The 18,802-nt window shown below is 44.0% G+C and overlaps 2 protein-coding genes across 3 annotated transcripts; both read right to left on the reverse strand.

The window, feature by feature from the left end:
- Positions 1-2,565: 2,565 nt before the first annotated feature.
- On the reverse strand, positions 2,566-11,764 carry LOC143334847 (major histocompatibility complex class I-related protein 1-like). Of its 2 annotated transcripts, none has more exons than XM_076753780.1 (11): positions 11,604-11,764; positions 8,732-9,004; positions 8,316-8,606; positions 7,466-7,750; positions 7,162-7,290; positions 6,625-6,651; positions 6,479-6,514; positions 6,333-6,365; positions 6,006-6,065; positions 5,709-5,744; positions 2,566-5,390 (listed from the first exon to the last, which is right to left on the reverse strand). In XM_076753780.1, exons 1-11 carry the CDS (start codon positions 11,674-11,676, stop codon positions 5,323-5,325), a joined length of 1,311 nt encoding a protein of 436 aa, XP_076609895.1. In that variant the 5' UTR covers positions 11,677-11,764; the 3' UTR covers positions 2,566-5,322. The 2 variants fall into 2 exon arrangements, with proteins under 2 accessions (XP_076609895.1, XP_076609893.1); XM_076753778.1 differs by lacking the exon at positions 11,604-11,764 and adding an exon at positions 10,135-10,319.
- A 1,046-nt stretch (positions 11,765-12,810) lies between these two features.
- Positions 12,811-14,639, reverse strand: qrfp (pyroglutamylated RFamide peptide). Its single transcript, XM_076753781.1, has 2 exons — positions 14,573-14,639; positions 12,811-13,468 (listed from the first exon to the last, which is right to left on the reverse strand). The coding sequence occupies exon 2, from the start codon at positions 13,466-13,468 to the stop codon at positions 12,914-12,916; it is 555 nt and encodes a 184-aa protein (XP_076609896.1). The 5' UTR covers positions 14,573-14,639; the 3' UTR covers positions 12,811-12,913.
- Positions 14,640-18,802: the final 4,163 nt, after the last annotated feature.

Consider the following 18,802-nt stretch of genomic DNA (forward strand, 5'->3'; position numbering starts at 1 on the left):
TCTCTTGTTGTATCCATTGAATCGTCTATTGGTTGTCACTATGTATGTCTCTGAAAAATGTTTCACTATGTATGTCTCTGAAAAATGTTCTAACTGAAGTTTGGATTCAGGTGCTGCAGAAGCTGTTTTATAGATCAACTTTGATCCAGTGACATCATCACATTAATGACTTCAAAGCAAAACTCCGCCCCCAACCAAAAACTGTCAATCGTTGCCTAGCAACCGTAATGTTTTCTTTTGAAGAAGGTATATCACAGAAATGTACTGTTCAGTTATTTTTTTTTTAAATAATGTGTAAATGATGTAAAAAATACAGACAATTCTTGCATCAATTAATATGATGGAAAATGATTACATAATAAATAAAGACTTGTTTATTCATAGGATTTACAGTCCATCCACAAGGACTCCCCATTCAAGCACAAACACAGAAAATGTGAAATTACATTCACACGCGTAACATCGGCCTAGATGTGCTGTTACTGAATAACGCCGCAAGGTGATGGCGCCTCCTTTTGACTGGTGGTGCGTACGGAGCCGTTCTGTTGTTCGTCTGTCTTTCACAAAGACCCTCAGTGACCAGTTGGTGCTGGTTGTGCTGTCTCACAGCTCCTGAATGATTAGTGGACGTAGCGCCGTGGAGACCTGGCCTTGGTGCTGAGTGAATCTCCACTTCTCTGTCTGTCGACTCTGAGCTAACCGCTAACCGCTAACCCTGCTAGCCCCTCCGCCCGCAGCCTCGCACGTTACACATGATGTCACATTAGCTGTTGGCTTTTATTTTATGTGATCATGTAGTGTATTTCCTGCAAAATCCTGTTAAAAATCAGTTTTATACTGTACAAAAATGAGATCATGTGTTAACAGCTAACAGAAGAAATTAAGTTATTACCTTACATAACCACTGTTTTCACAGTAATTACAAATACGTACATACATATTTGTATACACACCAACATTATGACCACCTGACTAATATTGTGTTGGTCCCCCTTTTGCCTTGTCCGTTTAAAGGGTGTCCCCCCTCCTATGAAGCCAGGCCTTTAGGGATGTCCCGTCTTCCTCATGTCTCCTGCATTCCCCAGTGTTGTGTGGGAACTGCTTTGACTCACTGAGTGGAGTCAGTCCAATTATTCTTTGTTTACATATGACTGTATGTCTGAACATTGGTCACAAAGACTTGACCCACTGCAGTGCATCTTTAAAAATGATTAAAGTCAACATGAAGACCATGTGATTCATGTCGTCAATTCATTTTCTGTATTATGACTAAAATACGTTAAAGCAATATGTAGTTAATATTTGAAGATAGAGGAAATGATAGGCGTCTGGTACATTTCCAGGTCTTTTCAGGTTTGCACACAAATCTTTGGACCCATGAAGACCTCTACTGTGGAGGCTGGACGCCACGTGGCAGAACCAGGCAGTGTGCTTCTACTTCAGAGGGTCACCAGGGTAACGCCACATAAACAAACTATCAATGTTCCCCCTAAATCTACGGAGTCAGAGCAGTGACTTTAAATTTTCCAGTCGAAAGTAAAAATTTAGCATTGAACCACAAAAAGCCAGAGTGGTATGACTGCACACCTACACCACAAGTTCACCTGGAGCTCCGACACCACGGGTCAGTCTGTTCTCTGCTGTGGTTTCCCGCAGAGTCTAACGTGAATCATGACAACTGACATTAGCTGACGTTAGCACTTGGTTTGATGCAGAAAAACAAAAAACAAACTAACAAACTTACCATGCATGTGGTTTGGGAGTTTCAGGTGAACTCCTGGACGCCATTGCTGTATGCTGGATGTGTGGTCATGTCGGGGGCTTCAGAGCACACCTCGGGTCCCACGTGTGTGTGTATGTATGTATATGTACATGTATATATATATATATATATATGTGTGTGTGTGTGTGTGTGTGTGTATATACACACATACATATACGTGCGCACACACACATATGTAGATATGTAAATCACACTCTCCTTGGCCCCTCCCCTCAAATAATCTCCCCAAAACAATTACAATTAGTCATTTGCAGATGCTTTTATCCAAAGCGACGTACATATGAATTCACACACCGACGGTGCAGTATTGGGGGCAGTTTTTTGGGAGGTTCAGTACCTTGCACAAGGGCACTTTGGCGTGTGGACTGCCGAGGCCAGGGATCGAACCACCGACCTTCTGATTGGACCGCTCTACCTCCTGAGCTACAGCCACTGCGCTCAAACAGTCATGGAAAGTTAAAAAAGTAACGCAGAAACTTTAAAGACTGTCAAAAAACACATCAGAATATAGAAATATAAAATGTAGTATTTTTATTGTCAGCGTTTTGTCTGTCAGTGGTGATGCAACTTTTTCCAGAACGAGCTTTGTGTCTCTTTCAGTTGAGCTTTTATTTTCAATGCCAAGATGATTTCCAATGCCTAAGTTTTAGTCGCTGTCCTGGCTCCATATTCGCCAACCTTCAGGTCAGAGGGGGAGTCCGTTAACTGCTGCCACAGCTCAAGCTTTTTCTTCACAAAACTGGTTCGTCTCCAGCAGAGAACAGCTTATCAAACACTTCGACTGTGATTTCATTCTTTGCTTTATTTAAGTATGCATGTGTCAAGCAAGATCACTCACAAAAAGGTAAGATTTAAACATTCATCAGGTAACACAGCAAGCTGTGGCAACAAGAAACAACAAAAACAACAACAACAACAACATTATTTAAATGTCTTTCCTGAATTGTTGGCACGTGGATTCACAGCTGAATATTAATGACTCGGACTAATTTGAACTTTTTAGCTGCAATTATCAGAGATCTGTTACTCCAGTCTTACAATCCAAGTCATCACTGAGTAAATAAATCTTTACACACACATTTCTTGACAAATTGATATTGTTTTGGTAGGAATATTTTTAGTGGAATATCTGAAGTCTTTTTACGATTCTCGCCTTCAGGAGGGAACTTTTTACCACAGCTGGCTGAGAAATTCACCACATTTCACTAATGAATAAACAGATGGATAATAATGTTTTCATAGATCTAAGCATGCGCCCAAGAACTCAAAAGTGTAAGCATTAAAATCAAGAAAATAATACTATATTGCCTTAACATGGACAAAATCTTATGAATAACTGAAGGAAGAATTGTATTTGGAAAGACTTGTCACAAGTAAAATATGCAAGTGACTTTTCCAGCACTGGAGCATTTAGTATTGCATGATTTTTGCCATGAAACTACAACAGCATTAAAATGTTTCAGCTCAGGAAAAATACAAAATGTATGAACAGTATTACATGAAAGAAGCAGTACTTTCTTTAATCACACCAGTGTATTTTAAAACATATAATGTACAAAGTGCCTGTAATTTGTCAAAGCTTATTTGTAATTGTTTTCCTGTTTTGAGCGAGCCTTTGATTTCCGTTCACTGCTACAGCCTTTGAGGCGTTTCGAGGTTCATGACCACAACAACAAAGTGAATTTGGTTATCTTTGAGTAGATGTAAGTGCAGGTTGAGCGACTGTCATGAATTATCTGCAGCAAGTCCAAACCAGGTTAGTTTTCACAGCGCGCTGACAAACAGAGCAGAGCGCTAATGTTCCTACGAGGACACTTTAACTCACATAAATGAGCAAACTGCAGCAAAGGCACCAATGGCATTTTAAAAACAATTGCACTGTATTATTTGAAGAATGCTTTTCTAATTTCTTCAGTATCTTTCACTCATCGAGTTATTTTCTTCTCAGCAGTCTCCCTTTAACAATGTCTGATTCCTGCTTTTCTGATCACTTTCCTGAATCTGACCTACGATCTCTTTACTCTGACCCAAACCAGGTCACCGATGCTGATGCTGTGTGTACGTGTGTGTGTGTGTGTGTGTGTGTGTGTGTGAGGGGCCCATACGGTGCTGTGAAAAAAAAAATTTGCCCCTTCTAGATTTTGTATTTTTTTTTGCATATTGTTCACACTTGCATGCATCAGATCATCAACAAATTTTAACATTAGACAAACATAACCTGAGTAAATACACAATGCAGTTTTTAAATAATGATTTTATTCATTAAGGAAAAAACCATCCAAACCTACATGAGCCTTTGTGAAAATGGAATTGCCCCCTGAACCTAATAACTGGTTGTGCCACCCGCAGCAGCGATAACCACAATCAAACGTTTGCGATAACTGGCAATGAGTCTTTTGCATCGCTGTGGAGGAGTTCTGGCCCACTCTTCTTCACAGAATTGTTTTAACTCAGCCACATTGGAGGGTTTTCGGGCATGAGCTGCACGTTTAAGGTGATACCACAGCATTTCAATTGAATTTAAGTCCAGACTTTGACTCGGCCACTCCAAAAGCTTGTTTTTTTTTTTAGCCATTCAGAGGTGGACTTGCTGGTGTGTTTCGGGTCGTTGTCCCGTTGCATAACACAAGTGCGCTTGAGCCTGAGGTCAAGAACTGATGGCCGAATGTTCTCCTTCAAGATTTTCTGGTAGACGGCAGAGTTCATGGTTCCATCAATCACAGCAAGTCGTCCAGGTCCTGAAGCAGCACAGCAGCCCCAGACCGTCACACTACCACCACGTTTGACTGTTGGTTTGATGTTCTCTTAACGCCAGATTAACAGGATGCACACCTTCCAAGAAGTTCAACTTTTGCCTCCACAGAATATTTTTCCAAAAGTCTTGGGGATCATCAAGATGTTTCTTGGCAAATGTAAGACAGTCAGTCGTGGTTTTCGCCTTGGAACTCTCCCACGGATGCCATTTTTGCCCCGTTTTGCCCCGTTCACCACTGTACCCAGTTTTCTCCCTTTGTGGATAATGGCTCTGACCGTGGTTGGCTGGAGTCCTAAAGCCTTACAAATGGCTTTGAAACCCTTTCCAGACTGACAGATTTCAATGACTTTGTTTCTCATTTGTTCTTGAGTTTGTTTAGATCACGGCATTTGTGTGTTTCTGTTCATCCTACTTCACTTTCTCAGACAGGATCCGTGAAATTGAACTCAGCTTTCCAAAAAATGTGGTTAATCACAGCTGGCTCATGATTTAACAAGGGGGGCAATTACTTTTTCACATAGGGTCATGTAGGCTTGGACAGCTTTTTTCCCTTAATAAACAAAATCATTATTTAAAAACTGCATTTTGTATTTACTCTGGTTAAATTTGTCTAATATTAAAATCTGTGTGATGATCAGAAACATTTAGGTGTGACAAATATGCAAAATAGTAAGAAATCAGGAAGGGGGCAAATACTTTTCACAGCACTGTATCTGTTCTTTGTTTCCAGAGAGCAGGAGGAGTCCTGACTCACGCTGATGTGTTTTCCTGCACAGCTTCAGTTTTACGCCTTTTCATTCTCCATGAGATAGCGGGACTCGGGGGTGGGGGCCGTGCCCTTCCGATCAGTGGCTGTAAGAATGAACAAAAAAGTCATTTCACACACACAGCAGATCCAACTCTGTGGTTCAGGTGTGACGTCCTTAAAGGGTCAGTTCACAGTTTATTTGAGACTTTACTTGTTCAGCTTCTGAGTTTTCTGTGTGAGACGTGTGCTGACATGCCAACACGATGCAGGTGGAGCGTCACCGTAATGACAGCTTACAGCACTTAGCACACACACTGGTCTAAGCTAAATGGAAAATAATCTGAGCTAACGTTAATCAGTGGGGGCTACCAAAGGGTAAACCTGCTCAGTGCAGCCTTTAATCAGTCGACAAAGATACTTACCGTCGATGCCAGAGTCAGCGCTGTCCTGACGAGAACCTGAAGAAAAGAAAACAGATTTAGGTACACACACAGCACGCGGGCACAAATCCGTACAGATCTGATCTGTGCGTTCTGGGCTGCCTGTGGTTGGTCCATTCAGAGCTCAGTGGACACACGCTGTCGTACTGTTGGAGGAGTCAGGACGTCGTGTTCAGAGAGCACCGTGGTTTTAAGTGACTTCTCATCAGCTTAACACATGAACACCCTACAGCACCTCCTAGCTTCAGCGTCATGTGGCTCAATGCCAGCGTCATTTACCTTTCATGAGAGGCGAGCCACTGCCCTCACTGCTGGAACTGCCGGAACTGCTGGAAGTGGCTGCATAGAACACACACAAACAGTGTTACAGCCTATCTGCTACAACCCGCTTTTATCACACTGTCTTCTTTTCTGTCCAATGTTTTTAACCAGCGAGCGCAGCAGCAGGACTCCTCACAAGCCTTTATGGTTTCATTCTGGTTGACCAGACTCCTCCCGAGTCACACTCGTAACAATTCAAATATGATTAGCACAAAAAAACTTACATTTTGGGAATTAGCCTTTAAAGTTTGCTAGAATCACATAGCAGAGAAATAAAGCACTTACTTGATTGACAGTCAGATCCAAGAGTTGTCACCACTAAAAAAGACAAAGCACACACAAAGTAAACTGGGTGGAAGTTTGCTAAATTTCCTGTAACACAGTCTAAACCTGGTCAGTGAAGCTGTCAATCACTCGACTGAGATACTTACCCTTGCCGGGGAAACCGGTGTAAATTGGCTTTGGCACTGCAAAGAGAGGAAAGTGAGACACTAAATGTGCTTGAAATGAATCCTGCACGAACGCTAAACTCTGAACAATGAACGTCATTAGACTTTGAGAGACATTAAGCAGTTACCTGTGACTTTTCCAAACTCTGGAGGATCTGTAAAGAAAGACAATGTGAACATGTATAACTGATCAGGGATGAAGTCAGCGTGAGGCAGGAAGTCGACTGTGTGAGTTTAGATCTAAGAGACTGTAAACTCTTTACGTTCAGTGACTTCAGGACAAGAAACAGCTTCGCTTCCTAACGATTGACAGGACTGTAACTGGTGTGACCTCTGAAGCCTCCTGGAGTCCATCATAAAACAATAACAGACCTTTGCACCTGATAACCAGCATCAACACATCACACCTTTCTGGTTTATGGCTGAAAAGACTGACATCAACCACTTTGGTGTCCACTGGTGTAAATTAAACAGATGAATAATGTATAATAGTATCATTCATGTCTGAATCCTTTTGGTGCACATTCATGACTTTGACACATACATGTTAAAATGCTGCCATGAAACTTTCACCTCATTATTAAATACAGAACATAAAACAAATATATTCCGCTCCACTGGCTTATTTCTGTCGAGGGAAGACAATGGTAAAACAATGGACCTACCAGACATTCTGCGTCTTCTCCAAACGAACACCGCCCCCCCAGCTGCTGCTGCAGCTAACAACAACAACGCGACCACTGCCCCACCAGCGATGATACCAAGTCCTGCAGAGTCCTCAGGGATCACCCAGTCTAAAACACAGAGAAGATTAACGTCAGGTTCAGGTTCAGCTCACTTTCAACGTCCAGCTGATGTCAGCTCCAGTGTGGAGCACCGAGGGCCAGAAGTGGAACATAATAATCAAAAGTTTGTATTCATTGGCATACAATCAGCTCTTTGTATCTACAGAGGGAGCGGCTTTCTTACCCCATTCCTTCTCAACATGTACCCTCGATGCCCTGTGAATCACTTCACAGGTGTATCTGGACTTGTCACTCTTCAGAATCTCCACATGGTCTCTTCTCTGGTACGTGTCGTCCCCGTTTGGTCGAACGCCTGAACTCTCCACTCCATCCTCCCTAAAGAGAGTGCGGCCGTCCTTTTTGATGGACAGGATGATGTCTTTTGGGTAGAAACCGGTGGCCATGCACGTCAGAATGATGTTTGTCTCAGCTTTGGCCTTGCGTCCAAACACGTACACAACAGGTGGAGCTGGACAGAGACGGTAAAGTGATTTAATACACAGGTACGACAATGTTAACGTGCTCTTAATAAACTGCACGCGTCGTAATAAAGACCCTCCAACTACTCCTGCAAGATCAAACAGGCACAAAACATACTTTCAGCTGAAGCACCAGAGTGACGCAAAGACAAACACTCCATGATGACAGAGACTGAGGAACATCAGCTTCTGTTTTTCTCTCTGGGCTTGATGTGGTGGGTTTTGGTTCCAGGTTAGCAAACGACATTAATCAGGCTGCTGCTGTCGCGTTTTCACCTTTTCAGCAAAGTCATTTTGAATTTCATCTGCAGATGCTGACAGCTGAACTCAGAATATAGAATTCAGCTTTGATAAAATACTGTTTGGACCTGAAAATGTCTCCTGACTAATGCCCTGATTGAAAAACGCTTTCAGGCTGACAGACATGATTTGTGTCAGTTGACTGAACAACAAAAAATGAACTGAATTTGTGACCAGTTTGTTACTAAAGCTGCTTGTAGTATTTCTGGTCATAATGAATGCACAGACACAGAAAAGGCCTTCAGACATACGTACAGGCTTTTCTCAGCTCCCCATTCCCATATTCCATGAACTTTCGCAACCATTCCATGCACTCGTTCTCCAGGTAGCCTTTGGTGTATTCTTTCAGGACCTGGACTTCATCCCACTTCCTCTTGGTCTCTCTCGCCGCGTCGACTGGGGCGACCCACACAGAGTGAGCGTCGTCGAAGGACAGGAAGTTGTCTCCGTCGTAGCTGTACATGTCTTTGCCACGGAGGAACTTCATCGTGCCGTCGGGCTGCCGATCGCCCTCACAGCCGTGCATCCACTGAAGAACATGGACGTCTGAAAGCAGAGGTGAGAGCAGGACGGTGAAATCACTGACCAACAGCAAGGACACGGACAGCTGAGGGGTTCATGGTCTTATCAATAGCTGTTGATTCATCATCCTTCGCATTTCACAAACTTACCCGAGTCGTTCTGTCTCATTCTCTTCATCAAAATGTCGACGTTGACTTTGAACCACTGCTGCTTGCTCTGGCGGGACACCGTGCCCTTTTCCCAGTAATCTGCAGACAGTCGCTCTTTCATCCAGTTCTGTTTGGGCACCTTCTTCTGCGTCTCGCTGTCAAAGTAGTCGATCATCCTGTTGTCCAGCAGGCCCATGGCGGTGAACTCATGGATGCCCGGGAGACCGACAGGTTTGGAGAGAGCCGTGTAGATGTAACTGAGGGAATGTATCTCTGAGAGTCACACAGGTAGAAAAAGTAGAAAGAACATTTATTAGACAAGGGAGGCGATTGAGTTTTACTGGAAGTCAACAGCACGTCTACACAGGCTGCGTCTACGTGGCTGGACAGCTGAGTTTCAGCTTTTCGCCCAGTCTTGGTGTACGTCTGCCAATAAGCACCATTAAACTGTAGTCCAGGACAGTCAAAGAAAAGCTTCAAGTCTGTAATGCATTTACATAAAAATAAAACAAAAACTGGCTGGTTAGATTCTTTGATCTCTCACATATCCACGCCATATCAGTGTTAAGAAAGAACAAATGAAGTAAGATTAATGAATAATAACATCTTTGGTCCGGCTTTGGTTAGGAGTCATCTGTGACTGTCGACACGTCACAGATTTCTGAACAATGTCGTCTGTCCGCCTCAGTCAAGGCAGGTGTTCACGGTTGAAGGCAAAGAGCATGAAGAGCAATAAACACTGATAAAAGTCCGCCAACCTTTGTTCTTTCCTCTGAGCAACAATCACCTTTACCTGCTTTCTTGGAGTCTCACAATATGACTCACAGGAATATAAAGTTAAGACAACTCCTCCTAACTCTGAACAATTTCAATTAAAGCTTTATTTTTACAGCTGATTCACTGTGTAACTTTTGTATAATCCATGCAGAGAAAATACTTCTCCTGATATTTCTTATAATGCTTGTATTAACATTTCTGTATTTGAATTTTGTCAAATAAACTACAGCAAGACTTTTTGGGCATTTCCTTGAGCTTTAGGAAAATCCATTTTTCGTCATTTGACATTTCAGAAACTAGTTAAAAACAATGAATCAATGTTAAAAACTGACCTTTACTGTCACTACATATCAGTGTTTTAACTTTAAAGTACTTTACACACAGAGGCATTTGGAGGTGAACAGCCGCTGGTCTGGCTCTTTGTTACTCACAGAATAGATTAAAACGTTTGTTTAGATGTGCCGTCCATTAACACGACTGTAATATTATCAAAAATACAAACAATAAATGTTCACTGTGAGAAATTACACAGAAATGTTCTACAAAAACCCGAATTTCAAAGACGTCACAGCTTTATGTTTCACTTTCGCTTGCCTTAACGTGTCAAAAAACTTAACTTAACTTACCGCAGTTTACGGTCAGCCCTGTCCCCAACAGGACAAAAACTGCGATGGAAAACATTTTCGACTCAAACTGGACTCCCTTCTCGTCTCTAAAAGTCGTTTTTATTCGACTTTCGGACGACGAAGACGACGACGACGGCCCGCAGCAACCTGCTGCCTGAGTTCTTCTTCCGGCTTCTGTCGACTGACTTTTGTCTGCATGGTGCATTCAGGCGCCACTCGTAAATTACACGTTGTGTCGCATTCCATACGCAATCAATTTTTCAGACTTTCCGCCGCATGTGGTGATTGTGTTCACGTGGCTGGAACACCCAACTACAGATACAAATACACATTAAATAGTTTGTATTTTACTTCTCTGTACTTCACACATTAGGAACACTATTCAAATCAGGCTTTCCCATAATGTTATATCACGACGGGGCCATCCCACCTATATTTTTAAATAAACAAACTTACATAAGTAAAGGTGCAACGGCACTATTTCACACATTAATGACATAAGCTAATGAATTGTGGTGTTTATCGAGACCGTCTTCGAGAAATTAAACTGATGGCAAAGCCAGATGCATCACGATAAAATAAGACTTAAGACCCCCATAGGACAAATTTTCAGGCAGCAGGATCTGGGTGGCTGACAACCTCTGGACATTGTGTACTAACATTTCACCCTGACATTGGACGCATCATAACAGCAGCTTCCTGCTTTGTCTAGAGAGTTGTTGTTTAATTCCAATAAGTTTCATAATGAGGTCACAACCGTGAGATCACTTAATAGACCATTCAACGTGTCCAAGTTATCAAACTTACACTGAAAAGACATCAAGCAAATAATAATAATACTAACAGTACTGATTCTTTTATGCATATACATATACATACATATATACATATGTATATAAGTAAAACAAGAAAAACTAGTGTTATGTTGTTGTATTACAAAGATCTTGTCAGCACAAGGATACATTACTTTAGTGCGATATACTTCCTGGAATGTTCATCGGACGGCGATAATATCTGTAAATAATACAATATGACAATTTAACGGCATATTCAGTTGTACTTTACTGTGCTGACGGGGATAATGAATCCTTGAAGGGCTTTTAATGATCTCTTCATATTTCTTTTAAAATTTTTATATAATATGCTGTAATTTGCTGACAGTGACGTCACTGGGAAACACTGTGAACACAACGCTCAGCCGCCATGTTTACGGGTGTAACGTTCGCGGTGAAGCGGCCTCGGACGGACAGACAGGCGGCAGACTGTCTGTCCGTCAGAACAGGAAGTGGCCGAAAACACGTCGTCTGTCCTCCAAAACACGTCAACATTACTGTCGTTAGAAATAAAGAGCCGTTGACGTGTTTCACCGTCGGTTTTATCTCACGTTAACGAGCTACTGACTGCTGCCAAAGAGACGACACGTTTCAGAAACTTCGTGTCACAAACTTCACGGACGCAGGTGAACTTACCGCTTTCAGCTGGCTCCAAACACAGCGACAGTGCTCCCAACAACAAAAATATCCAGAATGACCGCCGAGCCATGGTTTTAAAGCAAAAAACTTCACATAGCAAGGAAACAAAGACGGCTCCGGACGACTGGGACGTTCAGTCGATCTGTTGTGCTGCTGCTCGTGACTCACCCAATCAAATAATTTAAAACAGGTTGCTAGGCAGATTACAGCAGAAGAGGTTTTGGCGATGCAGCGCAGGAGGGACTGAGGTGGAAGGTGAGCCGCGGAGATAAGCAGTATGTCAGGTTATCTCAAATTACCGGCGGTGGAGGAAGTTTTCAGATGCTTTACTTATGTAAACATGCTAAAACCACACGGTGAAAATACGCATTTGTAAGATATAAGTAAAAGTATGTAAGTATGACGAGGAACATGTAGTGAAAACAGGCCTATTAACATGAAAAGAAGCATTTGCTGCTTTTCCTTTGAATGATCTGAATGTGTTTGTAATAATGTGGAGCTTTGCGCGGTTGGTTGGACTAAACAAACATGGTGAAGGTGTGACTTTGGGCTCATTGTGACCACAGTTCTCACGATTTTCACGATGTTTCCAAACCAAACGATCAATCGATTGATGGAGAAAATGATCAGCAGATTGATCCGTTATGTCTGACGACACCTGATTGATTGAAAGAATCAAACCCAACAAATTGGTCTTACAGTCTGCACCTCCCAACTCTTTATTCATTGCTCACATTCAAGCCAACAAATTAACACATTTACAAAATCCTACTTTCAATAATGTACATATATTATTACACTGTCAGACTTTGGGTTTGAAAGAGATGCTGTAGCATTTACATTCACGTTTGCAGAGAAGCTTTAACATTTGATGCTGACGACGAGAGGACATGTCTTCTGTCTTTCTGTCTCTCGCTGCTTTCTTTGTACTGTGACTCAGGCAAACAGGATTAAAACACTGGGAGAAAACCTTGTGCTACTTTTTGCAGCGTTGGCTCATTACTGCATTTATATTTTATGTTGCTCTTGTTTTGTATGGTTTGAATATTTTTATGCAAACACGGGTACAACCTGCCTTAAATCATGTATTGCTTCTTATTTCTCGATGCTGTGATCAACTGGACAACTTTTTCAGCCACGTTTGGTTGCCATGAATCGTGTACGTCTGTCGCCTGCCGCTGGACGTCATCTGTGCTGCCTAGAAATCTGTGTATCACCACCTCGCCGAAAGAATCATCTCGTCACAGTTTCACCCTCTTTGTCTCTCATCAAACTCCTCTCTCTTTCCTCATGAAACCCTCTCCTCATTACTTCCACTTATTCTCCTCTGTGCTTCCCCTCCCTTCATTCTTCCATCCCCTGTCAGTCCATCTTTTCCTCCCGAAGCGGAAGCCGAATCCTCCTTTCTCCCGGCTGACAGCTTGGAGTCCTCCGGCGATGGAGGTCAGAGCTTCGTTCCTCTTCCCTCCGTTCTCCCCCTCTCCTCCCTCCTGATAGTGCATACCCTCCAGAGAGTGATCACTGGGGAAGGGTGACAGCGGCTGGGCCACCAGGTCTCCTCTCTGGGCCCTCGGCAGCACTTCCTCCCAGGGCCCGTCCTCCTCTTTCCTGGGGTTCAGCAGGGCCAGCTGGAGGTCCTGAGGCCACTTGGCCCAAACATCGGGCTGGACGAGCCAGTCGTGCCTCGGGTCATCCATAGCGGCCTGGAGGTGCAACAGGGCAGACTCCAGCTGAGATACGTCCACCGTGGGCAGGTCGGTGGGGGAGTGGGGGTATGACGTGACGGTCCGTGGGACGGGGCAGAGGAGGGCGAGGGAGAGGAGGGCGAGCTGTGCAGCGCCGTGATGGAAAGAAAGTGTCATCTAGAAACAGAAAGAAGAGTTTTTCTGCATCTCCACATCCAAATAGCGAGACGCAGAAGTTAGTTGGCTGAAAAGTGTTTACAACCTAGCTGTGCACGATGGGACTTAATTTGTTTGGACTGATATGTGATGGACGTTTAGATCTATCAGGACATCATCTATCAGGATCTAATCATCTAAATACATCCAAGAGTTCTGCCTGTTAATGTCAAATTACACAGAAAACAACGGTTCAGTCAATTACAGGAAAATGTTGTTTTTTTTTTCTTTTTTTGGTGGGACCATCCAGATGTGCCTCAGAATGATGGATGAAAGCTGTAGGACAACAGTTTTACTGAAAATATCTGTTTCAGTGAGTTTTATTTCTGTGCCTCCAGGATGAGGTCCAAAATCCTAAAATCTGTGCAGCGGACAGAATAAACATGAATCTCCTGTTTACCTGCGAAATATGTAATGAAAGCACATCTTCTGTCCTTTCAGCTCAGCTACACTCACAATCAATGAACTACAGACCTCAACATTTAAAGAGAAAATAACATTTTTTCACCCTCCCAGAAATAAAATCACTCTTCTCAAACAGTGAATTATCATCAACCAAACTTTAGGAAGTTCTGACTGGCTGAATTTTTCTTGCCATGTTGGCAAATGCCCAGTTTTTTCAGAAATAATAGAGAACTGAGAGCCAGGCCATGCACACGCTCAAACAGCTGCTTTAATCTGAAAAAATCAAGCAGAGACAATAAAGCGAGACAGATAACGTCATCGCACTCACGACTCAACGCTGAGCTGCAAGAAATCCAATCAAAGTGAAGGAGAAGCTGCACAGGCGGCAGACCTTTATCGGGTTAAATAAGTGAGAAGCCAAGAACGACAAAGAAGTCTCACAGCAGCGTTTCAAACAACTTCAGACCACTGAGGCTTCTCATGAGGATGACGCGAGTCGACCCTGCAAAATGGCACCGCTGAGAAGCCTCTTGGCTGCTTTGGATGTAAATATCCTGTAAGGAACATTTTCTCAGAAGTGTAAAAGGTAGAAAGGAAATGAGAGAAATGTGACTCGCATCTGTGAGCATCAGTGAAGCGGAGGGGAAAACAGCGTCCTACCTTGTGTCGTGCTCTCTGTATCTTCTCGAGCGTTCGTCGCCCCGACCTTTTAACATCTACCTGCCCTCCATCCTCCACCTGACACAGACGGGTCACAGGCCGCCGTCACCCATTGGTCTCTCACCCCTCTGACGCACACGAACTCAGCGCTGACGGTCACAACCTTCATTCTTTCAGCTGAGAAACCACAGGTCGCCTCAGCGATGAGGCCCAGAGTGTCTCTGTAATTATTGGCACTTGATTGGGAGGCAATTCACAAGAGGAGCAGCACCAATTCATTAAGATGCTTCTGAGGACAGAAAGTCTCCAGGAGAGACGATGTCACAGGAGACGGTGACACAGAGAGGAAGACGGGGCGGCTCGTGGTTTCTTTGTCATCACGGTCATCATGAAGGTCGTCTCGCTGGGAAAGCACAGACACACCTGAAAGAATGTCATTCAGAGCCGACAAACCACCCGTCGCTCTCAGATTAAACCAAACGAGCCGATCGTCTGTCTTAATTTGACAGTTAGAGGACGCGTCGCTTCAAGCTGCTCGCCCTGTCTGTCCAGGACAGATCACAGGTAGAGGAACAGTTCTAGAATGAGACGAAAGGAGTGAAGAAAGACGATCAGACAAACTGTCATCGACAGACCAACTTCCTGTCTCCAGAACAGAAATGTGATTTCCTGATTTCTCTCTGAAATCAGATTGTGAACAAAGTCACACTGAACGAAACATTAAAAAAACTCCATGAGAAACATTTATTCTGTGATTTGTCAGACGAATCAAAAGTCATAAAAGTTCTGAAAAGAGATGTTTTCCTTCCTGTTCGGTTCTGGTAGAAGGTGATGATTCCAGGTGTCGCCGTCACAGAGAAAACCGGATCACTTCCTGTTTTCATCTGTAGCAGCGACAAACACACAGGATGCACTGCGCCTGCGCCAGTCAGCCTTCATTTTCCAGGTGATCACACCTGCTGGCCAACAGAACTGCAGAGTGAAACTGGGGCCTATGGGGAACCAAACTGAACGCCGATGGTGTCGTTATCCTGCAGCCGTCACACTGTGCAGTCAACATTAACGACACGTTCCAACGACATGTGCGCAGTCTGTAGAGGATGAGCCGCTGCTGCTGATGCACGACGAGGAAACCAAGAGGAAAACAGCTGGCGGTTTCTTCAGCAGTGAAGTGTCACACAGACAGAACTCTGATCCCGTCAGACTGGTTCAACGTGCACTCAGTTTGTTGGTGGAAGAAACTTACAAACCAACAAACAAAGAAGTTCACTCTCGACCTCCAAACAGTCAAAAAAGCCTTCAGCGTCCACTTCACGGCTTTTACCCACAACTCACAGACTTCTTCAGCAGTTTGTGCAGCCAAGGTCGTCAAGTCTAAACAGCGAAAGCAAAACACGTGGTTTGATGATGTTGCAAGGGATCATGGGAGTTGTTCTCTTCATTGTAACACGTTGGCTGACTTCCTTCCTCGCTCGTTGACGTATCGTCTCGTATTTCTTGTATTGACCAGATGTTTCCACCATTTCCTTGAATAAAATCATGGATTTCTGTGAGTTTGAGCTTTGTTGGAAACATCTGTGATAAAGTAAGTACACGACTCAAGACATATGACAGAGGTCGAGGTGTTTTTAGACAGTTTAATGTGGAAATGTCACATATTAAACCTTGAAGTGCTTCTGTCACATGACAGCAGGTCGTATGAGGGATGAGTTCTGCACTCAGATCACGTGATGTGTTTGAAAGCACTAAAAAAAAGCAGTAAGTCAAAAAGTCGGTGAGTTAAAGGTCCAGTGTGGTGGATTGAGCGGAATAAAATATGAATTATTATGTTTTCATTAGTGTTTAGTCACCTGAGAGGAGGAATTGTGTTTTTGTTAGCTTAGAATAAACTCATTATGTCCACAGAGGGAGTGTTTTTCACGGCCACCGTAGACGAAGATGTCTCCAAATCCCACAAACCTGGTCCTTTAACTTTTCTTTTCAGTGAACTTGAGAGATGTTGTTTTCGTGACAGTAAAATATGGACAGATTTGAGGCTCATGAAGTGACGGAAACACAAAACTGAAAGAGTAACCAGCGAGTCCAAAGTGACAGACAGTAATCGGGGGTGTCCTCTCTGTAATCACATCGTGAGCTCATGTTATCTTTCAGTTCTGCTGTTCAAATGAATCATTAAGAGCAAAGTGTAATAAAGCTGCATGACGTTCATCCAGTAACTTCTGTGTGATTTTACCTTCATTTGAAATATTGTGACACTGATATTTGAAAATATCGTCATTAACATTGTGGCATTGAATTTGTCCGTCATTTCGTCATCAAACTTAAAGGAGTCTGTTTTCAGAGAGACGAGCTGATCTGAGTCAGTCGCTGGTTTTAGTGTTTGGTCTGAATCGTAGTTTCATTCTGAGAGTTACAACCGTTCAGTTTCAATCCTCAAGACTTTAAAACTAAAAAAAGATTTATGCTCAGCATTTTCTGCATTCAGTGATTTAGGTGATGGAACTACATCTCTGTATGAGAGCTGTCACTGTTAGACGCGATGTCTGTAAACATTTCCTGTTCTGCTTCACATCAAATGCTGAAATCTGAAGGATTATAACTTCAACTATTCTCTTATTTTGAAAAGCCATTTCCTGAAGTCATTTAGAGTGTAAAGACCCTCAACTAGCAGTATTGTGGTCTAAAAGAACAACCAGGATCAGCTTCTCCCTCTGCTCCTGCTCCTCTTCCTGCCTCTCCAAAGTCCTCGTAGGCCTCCAGAGAGGAGGTGCACCCTGGTGCACCCTGGGAATCGCAGTCCAGGAAGAAGGCGGGGTGTTGCAGCTGGTGCGATTGGTTGATGGCTGGGCTCAGCGGGGGGTCGCTGAGCGGGGCGGTGAGCAGAGAGAGCTGCAGATGGTCGATGGTGCTGGTGGGGAAGGGCTGTGATTGGCTGGGAGGGGAACGGGCTGGGGACGGGGAGCCGGTCGTCATGGTTACGCCTCTCTGGGGAGCGGAGGGTGAGTTGACCTGAGAGTCGTCCGTGGTGAGAGAACGTCTCAGTTTGGCCCGAGCGTTTTGAAACCACACCTGTGTGTGTGTGTGTGTGTGTATGTGTGTGTGTGTGTGTGTGTGTGTGTGCGTGTGTGTGTGTGTGTGTGTGTGTGTGTGTGTGTGTGTGTTTGTTTCACAGGTGAAACATGAGAGTGAAAGAAGAAAATGAAGATATTTGTTAAATAAATTAAATGAGATACAGAATGTAGATTTAAACTCAGATACTACTACTATGTGTGTATAAATATATGTATTTATACACACATGTATGTACTGTATATATCTAACTGTACATCTTCCCTGCAAACGTCATTTTATTTTCCTTTTGACGTCGTCACGTCGTACCTGCAGGACTCTCTTGGGCAGGCCGGTCTTATGGGCGAGGCAGGTCCAGTCTTTGCCGTCGGGGTTGTGCTTCTGAGCGAAGTACGACTCCAGCGCTCGGAGCTGCTCGCTGCGGAAACACGTTCGAATGCGCTTGGTCCGCCTGCGGGTCCGCCCACCGGCCGCCCTGTCGTCCAATCGTGGCTCTGGACTGCTGACAGGCTCCTCCCCTTCACCTGAGACCAGATGTTGAGGTGAGTCTCACACACACAGGAGTGTTTTGTTAAAGGCCTGAACGCACCTTTTAGCATGTACACGCACACACGCCCGCACGCACGCACGCACACAGCTCTCACCTTCTTTCTGACTGGCTATGGGCTGGAGGTCATGTGACAGCAGGACAGTCCCTTCGCCGTGGTAATGGGACTGACAGTAGAGGTTCTGGCCCTGCATGCAGTACAGGTTCCCCGGTATCAGTTTCACGTCACACTCCTGAAAAACACGTTCACGGTCATAAAAACGTCTTTTTTAAGGTGAGATAAGACGAAATGTGAGATAATGTTTCTGTGAATGTTTCTCTGACCCGGCAGGAGAAGCAGTGAGGATGGAAGGTCAGCTCTCCGGACCTCATGACCAAAGCGGAGGCTGGGATTGGCTGGAAGCAGCGAGCGCACTGACCTCCTCCAAACATCCTGACAGGAGGAGAAACCAGGAGACGTGAACGGACGGCGGCTTGAGTCTCAGACTTCAGACAAAGCGAGCGAAACGTTCCACACCTGCAGTAATCCTGCTGGCAGTAAATGTTCCCGTCCCTCCAGTAAAGCGAGGGGTGTGTCTGCAGCTCGCACTGACATTGGCTGCAGCGGAGGCACA

Source organism: Chaetodon auriga, chromosome 17 (assembly GCF_051107435.1).
Source record: "Chaetodon auriga isolate fChaAug3 chromosome 17, fChaAug3.hap1, whole genome shotgun sequence".
NCBI classification, from domain to species: domain Eukaryota; kingdom Metazoa; phylum Chordata; class Actinopteri; order Chaetodontiformes; family Chaetodontidae; genus Chaetodon; species Chaetodon auriga.